The sequence below is a fragment of the Musa acuminata genome, chromosome BXJ1-8, assembly GCF_036884655.1.
Source record: "Musa acuminata AAA Group cultivar baxijiao chromosome BXJ1-8, Cavendish_Baxijiao_AAA, whole genome shotgun sequence".
In the NCBI taxonomy this organism is placed as follows: domain Eukaryota; kingdom Viridiplantae; phylum Streptophyta; class Magnoliopsida; order Zingiberales; family Musaceae; genus Musa; species Musa acuminata.
The window spans coordinates 8,493,215-8,509,138 of NC_088334.1; the positions used below are offsets into that span (position 1 = coordinate 8,493,215).

Below are 15,924 nucleotides of genomic sequence, written 5' to 3' on the forward strand. Positions count from 1 at the left end.
GAGGAGGAAAGCTTCCTTCCATAGTGTGCTTTTGGCCGCATGAGGCATCATGGCTACATGTTGAAGGCAAAAGCTGGCTGAGCACATAAGGACAATGAGCCATGTTTCATTCAGTGTGATGTCTTGAAGAAAAGATTTAATTGTCTTATTCATAGCTCAATGGGAATATATATATATATATATACATATACATATATATATATATATATATATATATATATTGTAATTGACTCTAAATAATTAAAAGTGTAAAAAAGATAGATTAATTTGGTGAGTTTGAAGAACATATTAGGACTGACTTTTTGTATTGCTTCACAGGGAGAAAGCATTGGGGGTGAAAGTGACGCAACTGAGAGCAGTCTGCATGTGCACATGATTGCCGCAGTGGTTTGTCGTCACTTCTTTAATGATGTCTGTCTTGATCTTAAAGCTATTATGGCTTCACAGCGAGTGAGCACATTTGCATGATTTGAGGAAGAAAGGGAAAAGCAATGGCTGAAAGAAATAAAGTGTTAGAAGTACATAACACCAGATTGAAAGCTGATCAAATTTGCCAAAAGAACAAAAATTATATTTTTTTGAAGATGCCAAATAGCTTAATAATCAAAACTTTAATGAATGGATCTCATCTTCATTATTTATCTTTGATTAAAAAAAACAGTAAAACATGAACATGCAGCTCAGAACCTCTAAGAATGCACAACATTAATTGAAATGTCCGACAGAGTATTGGCATGCATTTGGGGTTGCAATGCAGTGCTACAATTAAAGATTTCTGTTCACTGTAGAAACTAGAGGAGTTCAAAAGCCATGTTTTGAAGTACACTTCTGCTGCATATGATCACTAGATATTGGTCCATTCAAAACTCACCTCCCATATACAAGCTGATTCTTATTTCCTTTGTTTCCCAATCCACACAGGGCAATCTTTATGAAGCTGTCATTGATGGTATAACAATGTTTACAGAAGTTGTGTTTCAGACTCAGCGGTAAAAGGCTTTACATGTCAAGTATTCCTATTGCATGCCTAACATTCATAGCCAATATTTTGACAATGATATCAATATCTGGCAGCTTAGGAAGGCATATATTGTACACATGACAGAACCCAATCTGGAAGTGCCAGTTTGCATTTTGTATATAAATTATTCAAAATGCTTCTATGAGATGGGAGCCCAGTAACATGGCACTGCTGATCCATTCAGAAGGCCTTTCCTGTGGTTGAGATATTCTCTCACTCCTAGGGCTCCACTGGAAAAGCTTTATAATATGCCTGGCTCTGAGGCCAGTATTTTCATCTGTAGATGCCCGAGCACCAACTCAAGAAACTACCAATGATTCATTGTTGCAATGTGAGCCCAGAAATAGCTTTACGGTGTCATCGATATGTGCACTTACACATGATGCCGTGATTGGACTAAATAATTTCAGACGGTCCGGCATAGTTCCTACTCTCAGCCCTGTTCCTTCTTGGAATTAGGCCACCCATTGATCGAGTGCTCATCAGGATGGATATTCAACTTAGCAAGAAGTCTTTCATGAACCGAATTTTCTATTGCTATTGCATCTTTGATGCTGTTATGAAGCTGTTTGCATAACTCATCAAGTGCAAGCATTGGAAATGGTTCTTCGATAAGCACACCAACCTGAAAAAGTTTCTAGAGAAAGTTAACGGGGTAGAATCATGCAGATAGAACAAGTGTCATGTGATGATAAGCATGATATCAGAACATACTAGAATGTCGTTTCCTCAATTTGCCATTCTAATAGAGTTAGGTGCTTGGTTAGGAAAATCTTGTTCTGACACAAAGCACACCAAATACGATGCATATTATAAAAAAAATGCAAAAGGCATAGCAATTAAAATGTTCAACACTGGCCGCTTATGAATCATCAATTATCTAAATAATTTAAATCATTCTCGTATATCAGATCAAAGGCAGGTAACTCATCAGGAAAGATTCTGTAATCGTAATCAGATGATATCTCTTCTGCTCTTATTTAGTTGATTCTATAGCAACAACAGACCATTCATTGTTTATGTTTCTTTAATTCTATAACAACAATCGATTAATGGACAAAGAAAACAAAGACTGAGACAGTTCTAGCATCCAGAAACATATTATTTTCTGATATATCTGGAGCTTACTGCTTGCCCTCACTCTTCACTAAAAAATAACAATAGTACACTTAAATCAAACAATGACTAGATTTCTGATTGGTACTCAGATGCTGTCATAACTAGGCATATAGTGGACCTAAGATTAGTGTTGACAAACATGTTAATATTTATTACCATTTTCATCAATTTTTACATATATAAGGAGATGTACTTTTGTTTTCAAGGAACATAACTCAAGAGAAAATGTTGCTTACTTCTTCAATGCAGAACAAAGAGGCTGCACTTATGAAGGTGGCAGGAACAACAATCCATTTGCAATCATCCCAAAGTATCACAGGGAGTGTAAGATGCCACAGGACTAGAAATCTTGAGGTTAAACGGGTATAGGATAAAGGAATAGGGATGCCCATGAGTTGTTCACAAACACCAATACCTTCATGGAAACAGCAGAGTTTTGACTCCTACATTAATAAGCAATATATATAAATTTTTAGAATGGAAAATTGCTAAACACTAAGTCGCCCCTGCAGCATGTGAAACTGTTTGATAGACATACAATGAACAATTAATTTCTAAATAATTGGTCATTGCCAGAAAGATTAATAAAAAAATGAAACAAGAAACACAAAAGTAATGTGCAAGTTGCAGATATAAGTTCTTCTAGACAACCCAAGGATACCTTAGATCTTATATCAAGAAAATTTATTGCACTATAGGTAGAGAATAAGTAATTAATTTCACGTTTGGCTAGAGAAAGACATTGTGGCATTCCCACATCAGTGAAACCAAGGATAATGACAAGAAAACTTTCAAGTCTCACTTCCAGTACCATAATGACCAAATATCAATTCATGGGGATAACTAGTTACACAAGCTATTCTGTTATTCCATACTGTCATCCAGTAAACATGACAAACAAATGCAGCAAAGTTTCGGTTTCTTTGGACACTAAGTTTGTCATACATGTCCTAAGTTGTCTGTTCTTATTTCTAGCGCCACTAATATGTCCATTCATCCAATGTATGGTACTGAGACACCCTTGTGTCGGTCTATGCTGGTTGGCATATATCATGTTGGCTCATTGCCAGCACAGCACTGTGCTGCAATATTTGAAACCTTGCCTATTCCTTTTAAGTCTACCACTTCCAAAACTGACTAAATGTTATACTATGCATGCTATCTGTAAATTATTTATTTTATTTCCTTTTTTGTCTCATGTTCTTCTTTCATCATCTATGTCAGGGTGTTCATGGTGACAATCAATATCTCTCTCAATGAATAAGTTAAGTTCCTTATTATTTGTTCTGACTTGCACAAATTACAACATAATAAATAAAACCGAATTTTTGTTTCATTTGTATAATCATAGAACCTTCACATCCTGCAAGCTCATAGCTGTATCACAATTGTTATACATCTTTATTGCATACTGATTCATGTCTAAATAGATGACAGCCTTTGGCTATTTTTCTCTTCATCACAGTAACTGTATCATTTTTCAGCATAGGTAACACGTCAAAGCTAAATAACTCTGGTTGACAGAACAAAATGATGTATCCACAAAAAGGAGCATATTGATAAACATGCCATAAATTCAACTGATTGCATAATTTAAGCTGTTAAGAGTTTTTTCTGCTATCTGCCGAATAATATGCTTTTAATTGAGGATGGTCATTTTATGTTGCACAAGGAATTACCAAGAGGTTACGCTTTGGCTCTTCAATGTGTAAGATTTGAATGCTCTGTGAAATGAACTCAATGACACAGCGTGGACGATGTTTTGATTTTATGAGTACTGTTAGATCATCAACGTCAAGCAAATTTTGCAGATCTGCTTTGATATCTGAGCCGCTAATAACATGACACTGCAGTGAAAAATTCAGTTGTGGTGATGTCAGATTAAGTTGATGAAAACATAATTAATATCTACAACAGGAGAAGATTTTATATTGAATTACAATTTAAAACTAGAAGAAAAGCATGTCAAATCCAAATTCACAAACATGTGATAATGCCTGTTGCAGACACATCATGATACCTTTTGTTCCTATAATCCTGTCATTTGCTAAAAGAAAATAAAAGATTCCAGAAAAAACATATGACATCTTCATTTCCAAAGCTTGAGAAGAAACTACAAACCCATTGTATCCTGGAAACACCAGTTCAATGACTTGAAATAACAGCTCAATTCAAATGTTCCAAATATCTCTTATGATCATGATTACTTTTTTCTGTAACCAGAGAAGATTCATCAGGATACTAAGATAACAGCAATGTTGTGGCCAAAAGCTATAGAAGTTCACCAACAAAGAAAGGAATCAAAGAACAGAAAAGCATAGTAGCTGTTATTTTGGAAGAATAGACATCACCGTATCATCCAACTCTACTACTATAAAAAAGAAGCAATATTTCTGTGCAAGATAGAAATTCTTTCTAAATACCCTTCTGAACAATGTAATTGGATGCCAAAGAATCTGGTGCAGCAGAAAAATGATTTCCGATCCAGTTCTCCAGCCTTCTCTCCATTGAAGTGAATTTCTCCTTGAGGATTGACAGCTCACTTCTATTCTAAGATTTTTGTTTTCATTTTCTTGGAATGTTCAGAAATTTCATTGGCACCTTAAAAGCTGCTGACTACTCTCTTATCTGAGAGACAAACAAGCTCTCGATAATAACAAGAAGAATATGCGAGTGATCTGGCCATTTAAAGGAAGTGGCAACCTAATTTGAAGCATGAACAAAGTGAATAAAGAAATGGTCTGACAGATGTAATAGCCATCACAAGACAAAGGATAAAGCATGTATCGATTCTAATGGCTTCTAAATCACAATCCTTGTCATTTGAAATCCAACCATGGTCTGCCCGGTTCCACAGAAAAATTTCTGACTTGCTTGACCAATATCAGATCATCTAATTCTTTGGTGTTCTTGTAATTTGAACTAGAAAAGGTGCTGATGCATCATACATAATAAGTGGTGATGCCTAAGCTGGAAGCACAAATTCAGTCCCTTATATTGTAAGAAGGGACTTTGAAGCATATCCATCAGCTAGATCACCTTATTCATGAGATACACCAGTTCAGCAGGAGTTGCTGAGCAAACAAATGTAAGAACAAATCAACATTATTCTGAACATTGTAATCAGCAAATTTCATGAAATCCTGTAATTCTAACTTGCAGGTATAGACTATGCACATCCACTTAAACTCTAACTAATGGAAAAGTTGGCAATTAATCTTCTCAATCGATAACACATCTATACTTCCTGACGAAATGCATTAAGGCATCAAAAGAAAATAAAACAATTTGAGTGCCCGAGAGCAAGAAAAGCAAGTCGAATCAAGATAAAAAAGATTGACCTTGAGAGCCATGGGAAATGATATGATGTAATTTAACAGGGACCGCTTGACCCCGGCGTCATCCTCCCTCCCTTTGGCCGACATCACTATTCCGGCTAGCTCGCTGGCGCCCGCCATGACCCTCATCCAGGCCTTCCTCCCCTCCTCGAACCTCGAGTAGGAGGCCTCGGTCCTGAAGACGAGCAGCAGCGCCAGGGCGGGCGCGGTGAGCTGGTACGGCAGCGAGGACGCGTGGAGAAGTGGGAAGAGACCCGGCGGCAGCCAAGCGAAAGCGACGGCGGAGTTATAGAGGGCGAGGGCGGCGGCGACGGCGGTGAGGGCGGAGACGGGGGGGATGAGGGAGAGGATGACGCGGGATGAGAGACTGGAGAGGAGATGGCGGAGGTGGCGGAGGGAGCTGCGGTGCTCCCGCCAGTCGTCGGGCGTGTAGAGGGGGCGGCGCTTGCGCACGCCGAGCTCCTTGACAGCGTCGGCCCAGTCGGGGACCGACCGGAGGAAGCGAGCAAGGGAAGGGGATCCGTCTCTCTCGCCGTCGCCGGCTCCGGTGGGATTGGAATTGGAGCACAAGATCGGGTGGGGGAGGTGAGGAGCGCGAGGCACGAGCGGGATTCTTGAGGAGAAGAGATGGGGGTTAGAGTTCGAATCAGCGGAGGAGGTGGTGGATACGAAAGAATGGGGAGGAAGCAGGAGTTTGGCCATTTGGATAAGGAAGCCGTCGTTGCCGGGGAAGATCGGAGGAAGAAGATGGCGCGCGCGAGTGAACGAGGGTTGGCGAGGGCGAGGCGAGGGAGAGGCGTTTGGATGTTTGATAACGGCCGCTGTGGAGGATGCAACAACACGTGGACAAGTCATATATATGAATATATAGCAAACGGAGGATGCATCCCTTTTTGCTTTATTTTCGCATTACTCTCTATTTTCTGACTCCCTTGGCTTCCGCCCCGTCGCTGCGCTGCGGGCCGCCTCCGCCATTGCGAGGCCCTCGTCGTCGGGCTCGCCGCCTCCGTCCTGCCCAACGCCCAGACGGTGCGGGCTGCCGGTGGCTGGTCTTGTGCCCCCCGAGTGCCTGGTAGGACAAGGACCTTTCCCGCACACAGAGCACTCATAGGACTGTGCTTTCGGAGGCGGTAGTGACGACAGCACATGTTCGTGTTCGAACGCTGCTCCGCTACTGACGCCGCGGGAGAGCATCACGAGGCAAAGGGCGTCGAACTCCTCCTCGGTGTAGAAGCAATGGTGGCCGAGGCGGTCAGCATCCTCATCGGAAACTTTGGGAAAAGAAGAGGGGGAGAGGCGCGAGTGCTTCGACCGCTTCCCCTTCGTCGTCGACCTGACTTGGTAGGGCGGCGGCGGCGGCGGCGGCGACAACGGTGGCAACATTGAGGGCGTCTCTTCTACGGCATCTACGGCCATCAGATCATTCTCTTTCCCGGTCGGGGATGGAGGATGAAGGAAACAATAAACAAAAGGATGGTGGATCAAGGAAATAATAAACAAAAGGATAGACATAGAACATGTTAGTCTAAACAACTTTAAGTCGTGACCTCGGTACTGACGCGGCTTGATTCAAGTCCGGATGATGGAGGATCTTTTTGGGACATTTCTCGAGACTGCTGAGGTGGCCGATTACGGTGGTCCGATCGGGACGGGGTCGTCGTTTCCTCCAAGAAGGGGCTCATCGCTTGGGCGTTTAGTGGGAGACCTCAGCCTTCGCACCTGCACAAAGGTCGGGTCGGGGGAGCTCGGCCCGACCCCTTCGATGATCAAGTTAGTGAATAGTCGCAGGGGATTTTTTTATCTATGTTGGTCTCCTCCCTCCCTTCCCGTTTAGAACGCAAGGGTATTTATAGGGAAGCTTACTTTTTCCTAATGTGCCCGTTTGCAAGGGGCAGGCTCGTACTCTTTATAGCGTTTGACACTGGCGTTGGCATGGCATGAAGGATCGAGCCCGATCAGGATGTTTAATGTGCCTCGGTCGGCGTTCCGGTCCGTTTGACCAGGTGGTGTCAAGTCAACCGAGGCGTCATCTAGGGCAGTTGATGTCAACCCGAGTCTTATCGTCATTATCACCCTCATCATATTTCGCCCCACCACCACCCCCCCCCCCCCCGAAGGAAGCTATGCGTCGGTTGCTGTAAAGGGGGGGTCCGAGGCATGGCTTCGGCTTTGAGAAACTGTCCCAGCTGAGCGTTTGCCGGTCCGTTGCCAGGGTTGTGGGAATCGTGGAGTTTAGCAACTAAGAAGGGTTGGATGTGCAGTGGTGACCCCGGGTAGTGTGCGGTCAAGGAGCACAGCTCAGTCGAGCATGTCGGGCGGAGGCTGTGGTTTCGGGCGACACGCGGCCGAGGAGCACAATGCAGGCGGGCAGGCCGCGCAGGTGTGGTCTCGGGCAATACGGAGCCGAGAAGCACGACGTAGGGGGGCAGGCTGCGCAGGTGTGGTCTCGGGGAGCATGGAGCCAAGGAGCACGACGCAGGCGGGCAGGCCGCGCAGGTGTGGTCTCGGGCAACATGCGACCGAGGAGCACGACGCAGGCTGTGCAGGTGTGGTCTCGGGGAGCATGGAGCCGAGGAGCATGACGCAGGCCACGCAGGTGTGGTCTCGGGGAGCATAGAGTCGAGGAGCATGACGCAAGCGAGCTGGCCGCGCAGGTGTGATCTCGGGGAGCATGGAGCCGAGAAGCACGACGTAGGCGGGCTGGCCGTGCAGGTGTGGTCTCGAGGAGCATGGAGCCGAGGAGCACTACGCAGGCTGGGTAGGTGTGGTCTCAAGGAGCATGGAGCCGAGGAGCATGACGTAGGCGGGCTGGCCGCGCAAGTGTGGTCTCGAGGAGCATGGAGCCGAGGAGCACAACGCAGGCGGGCAGGCCACGCAGGTATGGTCTCGGGCAACACATAGCCGAGGAGCACAGCGCAGGCGGGCAGGCCACGCAGGCGTGGTCTCGGGCAACATGCAGCCGAGGGGTATGGCTCAGGCGGGCAGGCCGCGCTGAGGTAGGCTCGGGCAGTCTACAACCGAGCCATGTAGATACAAAAGGGGTTTAGGCCGGAGCTAACCGCGAGCCAGGAGGTAGTCAGGTAGATACTGAGCCTTCGCTCGGAAGAGACTGATGTAGGGCCTAGATTCCTTTTACGAGGACTACATCGGATAGCCATCGCGGGTGCTTAACTTCTTTTATGGAGCCCGCTGCCAAAAGTCGCTCCTCCTCCTCACAACCACCCAGGCCTCCACCGCGATGTACTGGTTAGCCCGCTGGAGCATATCTGGTACTATGGTGAGGGGTCGCTCCACGAGGGACCAGCAGAATCTGGAAGGTCGCAGGCCTGTCATAAACGCCTGCACTAACAAAGAGGGATGAGCGTCCGGCAACCCCCGGATTTGTGTTGTAAAGCGATTCACAAAATGGGAGAGGGGCTCGTCCTCCCTTAGGTTGAGTCCGAGGAGCAGTGCAACGGTCGGCTTTGGCCGGGTGTAGGCCAAGAAGTTGAGTTCGAAGTCCTTCACGAGTTGGTCAAAGGAGGCGATCGTCCCAATCTTTAGACCATGGTACCATGTGCAGGCCAGCCCCCTCAGGGTCGTAGGAAACTCCCTGCACATCAGAGCATTTGAAGTTCCGTATAGCACCATCTAAGCCTGAAAGGTGACCACATGGTCCGCCGGGTCTGTGGCGACGTCGTAAGCATATAGGGAGGGAAGTCAAAAGTTCGCGCGCACCGACTGGTCTCGTATTTCAGCCGTAAACGGCGACCCCCGGTGCGCATCATCCCCTAGCTCTCGCTTTGAGGTACGGACCTCCTTTTATACTTCTTCGAGTCGTTAACTGAAAAGGTGCAGTTGGGCCCGGAAGGAGTCCGTTGAGCCTGAAGATATCATCTCATGCTCGGGTCGACCGGTAGGGTTTCCCACAGCTTGATCTCCAAGGGGAAACACCCGGGTCCGGGGTGAGCTAGGGAGCATCGAGGTGGTTACGTAAGCAGGCGCAGATGGCTCCAATCGATGCGTAGGCTGGGCCGTCGACGGGTTTGTTGATTGGGAAATGAGCAGGATGACAGTCTGCACCATTCCCGCCAAAGTTCGGACCTGAAGGGCAAGGTCCTAAAAGGCCTCAGTCGACACGGGCGAAGGGACACTAGGAGCGCCCTCGGGCGGAAGCAGACCTGGGTCATTGAACAAACGCCAATAGCGTTCCGAGGTCGTGACGAGGTCGTCTGCTTGTGGCCCGTCACGCAAGGGGCGCTCGGCCGACGCCCCTGTTAAGAACGATCCCTCGGTTGGGGGTTCATCAGGGTCAGTCTGAGGATCCCTCGACATTCAGGCACTCCTTCTAGCACCAATATATTAGTGTAAACAACTTTAAGCCGTGGCCTCGGGGCCGACGCGGCTTGGTTCGAGTTCGAATGATAAGGGATCTCCCTGGAACGTTTCTCGAGACTAGTGAGGTGGCCGATTATGGTGGTCCGATCGGAACGGGGTTGTCGTTTCCTCCGAGAAGGGACTCCTCACCTGGGCGTTTAGTGGGACACCTCCGCCTTCGCACCTGCACAAAGGTCGGGTCGGGGGAGCTCGGCCCGACCCCTCCCGACAATCAAGTTAGTGAATAGTCACAGGGGGTTTCTTATCTATGTTGGTCTCCTCTCTCCCTTCTTGTTTAGAACGCGAGGGTATTTATAGGGAAGCTTACTGTTTTCTGATGTGCCCACTTGCAGGGGGCAGGCTCGTACTCCTGATAGTGTCTGATACTAGCGTTGGCATGGCATGAAGGATCGAGCTTGAGCAAGATGTTTAATGTGCCTCGATCGGCATTCCGATATGTTTGACCAGGTGGTGTCAGGTCAACCGAGGCGTCATCTGGGGCAGCTGACGTCAACCCGAGTCTTATCGCCATTATCACCCTCATCAGAATACTTATAAGATATTTTCAAGTGTAAACTCCTTATTTTACTTCATGAACTATTGTCTTATTTATATGACCTAGTGGTAACTATCTCACTCCACTATATCACTAATGATTGAGTTAGATATAGAAACTATTCTATAATTTTTAGATTATAGGTCATTTCTTAAAACATACCTATAACTACTTAAAACATAGTAACTACTTAGATAATCACTATGAATCAATTCTCCAATTACGTCTCGTCATATCATAAGTGACTCTCCTTGCTCCCTTCGGACACCCCTGCCTTGTGCCTTCTAGTGCCACCAATGACAACCCTATCCTAGTCTTCACATAACTGTAAGTGACTCTCCTTGCTCCCTTCGGACACCCCTGCCTTGTGCCTTCTAGTGCCACCAATGACAACCCTATCCTGGTCTTCACATAACTGAGAGATGAAAGCTTCAGGGGAGGGCTAGGGCCATGCACGAAAGGGCTCGCAAAGGGAGGTGACGATCACAGGAAAACGACGAGGCCTTATGACGGGATGACGACGAGAGCCCAAGGTGGGGTCTCATGGTGCAAAGACGAAGAGCAATAACGAGGGATCGACCACATCAACACATAATCTTATCTTTTTAAGTAAAAAAATAAAAAAAAGAATATTTTGTCAAAAAAAATAAAAACCTGAGTTTTTTTAGAGATATTCCATAAACAAATGATAAATATAGATATAAATTGGATTATATATACATAGTTTACGACCATGCAATTAAAATTACTGGGCGAATATTGAATGTCATAATACCAACATAATTATTTTAAAAAGCAAAAAAAAAGATAATAGTGCTGGATTTGTAACTAATAAATGATACGGCTTATGATAGAGAGACACTTAGAGAATCCATTAGCATCCGATCTTCCAACCTACATCAGATCTCCGAAGACCACATTGCTGGGTAGGAAGCAACATAGGAGATCTAATTACACAATCGGCAGCCACGGCAGAGTTGTCACCAGTCAAAAATCTCGGAGAGGCTACACGGAGTCGCTTCACTCGATTCTGCTACACATTGGAAATTGCAGAGATGAGCAATCCATCACAGGCACTTACTTATCACTCTCTGAAGCGATCGCTTTATCATCCCCGGCGACGCGACGTTGCTGCTTCTTAGCTGCAGTGAACGCCAGAGTAAACCATGTCAGTGAACGAGGAACGGAATGCAGGAGGAAGTGATCGGGGTTTTGGAGTCGCCCGAACCTTGGATTTCACGGTCAGTGCAAGCATGCCGTCGACGGAGGAGGATTGCACCGAGATGGGATCCAGATGGAGGTTGCTCATCGACTCGACGACCTCGAGCAGCAAGCACTCCCGCCACGGGCATCGCAGCTCCACCAGCGCCTCCTTCTCCTTCACTGTGACGGTGACGTTGACGGGGCCGTGCTTGGACAGGACGAAGTGGTGTTCCGCCTCTCCCTCGTCGATGTCGCAGGCCTTCCTCTTGTTGCCCAGCGGCTTCCATTCGTTGGTGATCTCATTGCCTAAGTAGTTGTCGGATGTTCTCTCTGCTACGTCAGGATTCTTCCGTCGATCGGTGGTGCCGAGCACAGCTGTGCCGGATTCCAGCTCCTGCACTCTTCTCTCGAGATGCTTCAGATACTGTGTCGTGTCATCGAGGATCGAAGCCTTGTCGATCTGACGAGAGAAACAACAACGAATGAGGTACGTATGCTCGTCTACGATCAAAATGGTCTAAGAAGGCTAATCCGATTACCTTGCCACCGGTAGGAACTAATGATCTCAGAGCAAGAAATTTCTCGTTCAGCTTCTCTCTTCTCCTCCTCTCGGACAAGACATGATTTCCACGCCACCACGCTCTATCCATCAGAATCTTCTTCAGCAGTTTCTGAGGCGTGCTCATGAATGATTTGGGAGTGTTGAAGCCTCTTCGCCAGACCACAAAACTGGACCTGAAGGACACCTTGAGGAAGCACAGAACTGGGTTGACCTGCTTCGAGGTCCGCAAAATGGTGGCCACTGTCTCTGCGTAGTGTGAATCGTCACCATCGAGATCCAGAGAGGTGTGCTTGCTATGGTTTCCCTCTTGAAGACCACCAAGCATCTGGTTTCCGGTCGGTTCCCTCATTGCAGAAGACACAGCCCTCTGGGCATTGACGAAGGACAGCGTCGCATACTCATTGGAGCTCAGAGATCCATGTAGCAGGCCATTGCTGAACTCATCATCTACCAGTTGCATGCTGTGAGTCCGGGACGCGCCATTGAGCCCATCAGCTCCCAATAGGTCTTCAAGCTGATGAGTGAGGCAGCACTCGTTTGAACTGTCATCAGGAGAACATGTGTCCGGTTCCTCACGGATGTTCTGATGGAGCTCCTCAACCTTGACCGATTCAGTATGTTCAATGGGCACATATGAATGGATAGGAAATGGGAAATGTGTTGGATCACTCTCCAATGGAGTTTGGCGGTCGGTGATCAAGTTGTGGTCGCCCAAGGGGATCGAATTGTCGATACCATTATCGATATCTGGGCATATTATGCCTTCACCACGCTCAGCTAATTGTGGACTGGATATGGATTGTTCATAACATATAGGATTTGGCAGCTCCCAGAAGAAACTTGTGATTTGCTTTACGAGATCAACATCCTCCAAAATCTTAAAACAGGACACAACAAATCAGTCGAAATTTAGCTGAATGAGAAGTCTAGTTCAGAGTTTTCCACCATGTTCAGTAGATTGGAGCTCACCAATTCAGTTGTGCCCAACTCCAGTACTCCACCCATGAAAGGGATGCATACTACAGTCTGCAAAAAGAGGGAGACATAAACAGATGCAAAAGTAGAGATTGGAGATTGGTGCTAACATAATTCCAGACAAATGATTTTGGAACTATTTGAGAGACTGAAGAAAATGCCAATTGTTATTAGAATTGGGAAACTAAACCACAAGAAAGAGTATGTAGCAGCTGCTGGTTTCATACCTGAATAGATGCACTCTGGATGATGCATGACAGGGATCAATCGAGCAATCCGCGAATTGCATATCGAAAATGACAGAGTAGAGAAACATCAGCTTCTACAAGAACTAATACAGAGCAAATTGAACACGAATTATGTAATCTACCTTTGCTAGAAGAGAGCGCGAAAAAATCTTGCTATCCGCAAATTGAGCATTGTTCAACCAGATGTGCTGATTGTTGGCTAAGGCTTTGCCTGGCAATCTGAAACAGCAGCAGGAAGCTACATAAACATGGAATTTAGACCATGCAAAACAAGTGACTTGAGATGCCTTGGTCACTCAGGATGCTACATTTGATATTGTCTTATATATATGCTATAAACTCTCCATGATAGGATGTAGAAATCCATCATTTCTTCATTAATCAATGCAAACAGGAAACAGAGGACATGGAGGGAGGGAACTCTAAGCTTTCAAGATGAGAATTTACCCTTGTCCTAGAGTGAACTTGAAGGTCATGCAAACCAAGTAATACCACTCTGCATCGGTTAGGTCTTCGGGAGACAGAGAAGCAGAAGGCCTTCTGGTCTGCTGAATGCTGTCGCCTGCCGAAAGTGATTCATACAGTTCTCTCAGTTGCTCACTCCTCTGAAGGCCCATTTGATCAGCTTTGAGTTCTATCGGCTGAGTCATCTTCCTCGTCTTTATATCACCATTGTAGTACCCATCACTCCATGCCAACACTCTGAACAAAGTGAACAAGGAAATCTTAAGCATTAACCATAAAGAATGCACTCAACCATAATGCAAGACTAATTAGCAAATGAGCAACAAAACAAATAAAATGATTCTAATCAAAGATACTTTTTGATGGCAAAAGTTTCCTAAACTGAGTGACATGATTCTGTCAAGTGGCATTGCTCTTTAAGCGGCAGCAACCTAGAAGAAACTAAACAAGATGAGGAGTTTGATGTGATATGTTTGCAGCATGCTCTCTGCCTCAAGACTCTTTGCATGGCAACATGTTGTCCAGCTCTGCTTGTGTTCATGACATGAATGAACACATGACTAGATAAAATAGCATAAGATTGAGAGAGTGTTGTCTTGTGTAAGAAGATAAAGCCAAGCTCACATTAGGAGCCATATAGTTGGAAATCCCTCAAAATTAAGCAGTATTGTGACAAGACATGGCATGAATCAACTTCTGTTTTCAGTACAGAAATCATTCAGATCTACATGAGAAAAATGAACAGAACTTGAACAGTAAAAGAGATCATCACAATGAACATTAAGGAGCATGGCATCATCGGCATTCACTAAAATCATGAGGCTTTGATCATTAAGGAGCCTTCTAAAACAGATAAAATTAGCATAAACAACTTAGAAATGGATAATCACTCATAAAAATCTGCGTACACATTGTAATAGTTTTCAAAATTGGCATCAAGTCAAACTATCAGTAACTCTTGGGACCAAAAGCAGAAGATGAATCCAAACAAGTCATATCATTTCACAGAATGTGGATCTCTTCTAGCTTGACATGAGTGAATCTGCAAAAGGCTTACCTTCCAGAATAAATAAAGATCCATAGAATCTCCTTGACATCACTAGAATATACAACTAAAATGTGAATCCAGTTAGTAAGAGTATGAAGCTGTGCTGCAAAGTGTTACACTATCAAGCTTGACAAGATTATAATCTATATGCATGCTAATTTCCATTTTTCTGGCAAATCTTAACACTCTAGATAATAATTTAAAAGAGAAAAGAGTGTCTGAAACAAGCTATTTAATGTCAAAGAAACCACACAAGATTGCGTTGGTCGGAGCAGCTTCTTTACCCTGGTTGCCTGGTGGAGATGGACCAAAAGATTGCATAGCTCCACTGGATCTTCCTAACTGTAGCAGCAATCTGCTTCCTGAGGTGGTGCTTCTCGGGTAATTCTTCATGGATTTCGAGATCTGCTTCCATTGCTCGACACAACCCTGACCTGTACCAAAAGCATGCAAAGAAATGCCACCAACTTAAGACTCAAAAGAAGCTCTTGTTTTCGCATGCAAACCGATGCTTTTCCATCTTGCAGATTCAACCTTCACCGGACCAGCTGGTCGCTGAAGTTGTACAGAGAAGGAGTCAGCTCAGTCAAGGTAACAAGAGTTGGGAGGCTCCCAGCTTTACAAATAGGTCAATGATGCTTAATCTGAAAAGAAATCCTTGAGGACTCTGTTCTCTTCTTTCTCCGGCAAAATTCCGACCCTTGGCCCTCCCAAGGAAAAGAAATCTGCTGCTTTTTTCTCCTTGGGAAGATGAGAAAGCCCCGCCATCTTTGTTGGTATAAATGCTCAATGAAAACTAGTGGAGTCCACACAAGCTAGTTTACGACAGTCTCCTGCATCCCAAAAGGTCCATTGGAGTCTGGAGTCTGGAGTCTTCAGGAAGGAAACAAGGAGCTCAGACACCAGCACCGCAGAGGAGAAGGTGATCTTCCATTACGTATGAGAAGAGAGTGTTAAGGTCAGGGTATTGATGTTTGAAATCAGTTTGCGTTGGACACGGGCAGTAATAACATGTGCACAGTGCATGTCTTCT

The 15,924-nt window shown here is 45.4% G+C and overlaps 3 protein-coding genes across 3 annotated transcripts; all 3 read right to left on the minus strand.

The window, feature by feature from the left end:
* Nucleotides 1-916: 916 nt before the first annotated feature.
* LOC135587401 (voltage-dependent chloride channel 1, chloroplastic-like) lies at nt 917-6,316 on the minus strand. The gene is made up of 4 exons (XM_065078769.1): nt 5,482-6,316; nt 3,820-3,987; nt 2,377-2,583; nt 917-1,646 (listed from the first exon to the last, which is right to left on the minus strand). Exons 1-4 carry the CDS (start codon nt 6,178-6,180, stop codon nt 1,455-1,457), a joined length of 1,266 nt encoding a protein of 421 aa, XP_064934841.1. The 5' UTR covers nt 6,181-6,316; the 3' UTR covers nt 917-1,454.
* A 71-nt stretch (nt 6,317-6,387) lies between these two features.
* LOC135589028 (uncharacterized) lies at nt 6,388-6,894 on the minus strand. The gene has a single exon (XM_065081348.1). The coding sequence runs from the start codon at nt 6,892-6,894 to the stop codon at nt 6,388-6,390; it is 507 nt and encodes a 168-aa protein (XP_064937420.1).
* A 4,347-nt stretch (nt 6,895-11,241) lies between these two features.
* Nucleotides 11,242-15,924, minus strand: LOC135587402 (transcription factor EGL1-like). The gene is made up of 8 exons (XM_065078770.1): nt 15,176-15,924; nt 13,826-14,080; nt 13,501-13,597; nt 13,358-13,372; nt 13,125-13,181; nt 12,133-13,032; nt 11,619-12,053; nt 11,242-11,532 (listed from the first exon to the last, which is right to left on the minus strand). The coding sequence occupies exons 1-8, from the start codon at nt 15,304-15,306 to the stop codon at nt 11,458-11,460; spliced, it is 1,965 nt and encodes a 654-aa protein (XP_064934842.1). The 5' UTR covers nt 15,307-15,924; the 3' UTR covers nt 11,242-11,457.

Bases quoted from the DNA above. Each gene is read 5' to 3' on its own strand.
- LOC135587402 (XM_065078770.1), bottom strand. From the start codon at position 15,306: ATGGAAGCAGATCTCGAAATCCATGAAGAATTACCCGAGAAGCACCAC. The intron at 14,081-15,175 runs GTAAAGAAGCTG...CACTTTGTTCAG, and splicing joins ATCTCCACCAGGCAACCAGG to AGTGTTGGCATGGAGTGATG. The intron at 12,054-12,132 runs GTAATCGGATTA...TTCTCTCGTCAG, and splicing joins TAGTTCCTACCGGTGGCAAG to ATCGACAAGGCTTCGATCCT.
- LOC135587401 (XM_065078769.1), bottom strand. From the start codon at position 6,180: ATGGCCAAACTCCTGCTTCCTCCCCATTCTTTCGTATCCACCACCTCC. The intron at 3,988-5,481 runs GTCAATCTTTTT...TTTTCACTGCAG, and splicing joins CATTTCCCATGGCTCTCAAG to TGTCATGTTATTAGCGGCTC. The intron at 1,647-2,376 runs GTAAGCAACATT...AAACTTTTTCAG, and splicing joins CTTTGTTCTGCATTGAAGAA to GTTGGTGTGCTTATCGAAGA.
- LOC135589028 (XM_065081348.1), bottom strand. From the start codon at position 6,894: ATGGCCGTAGATGCCGTAGAAGAGACGCCCTCAATGTTGCCACCGTTG.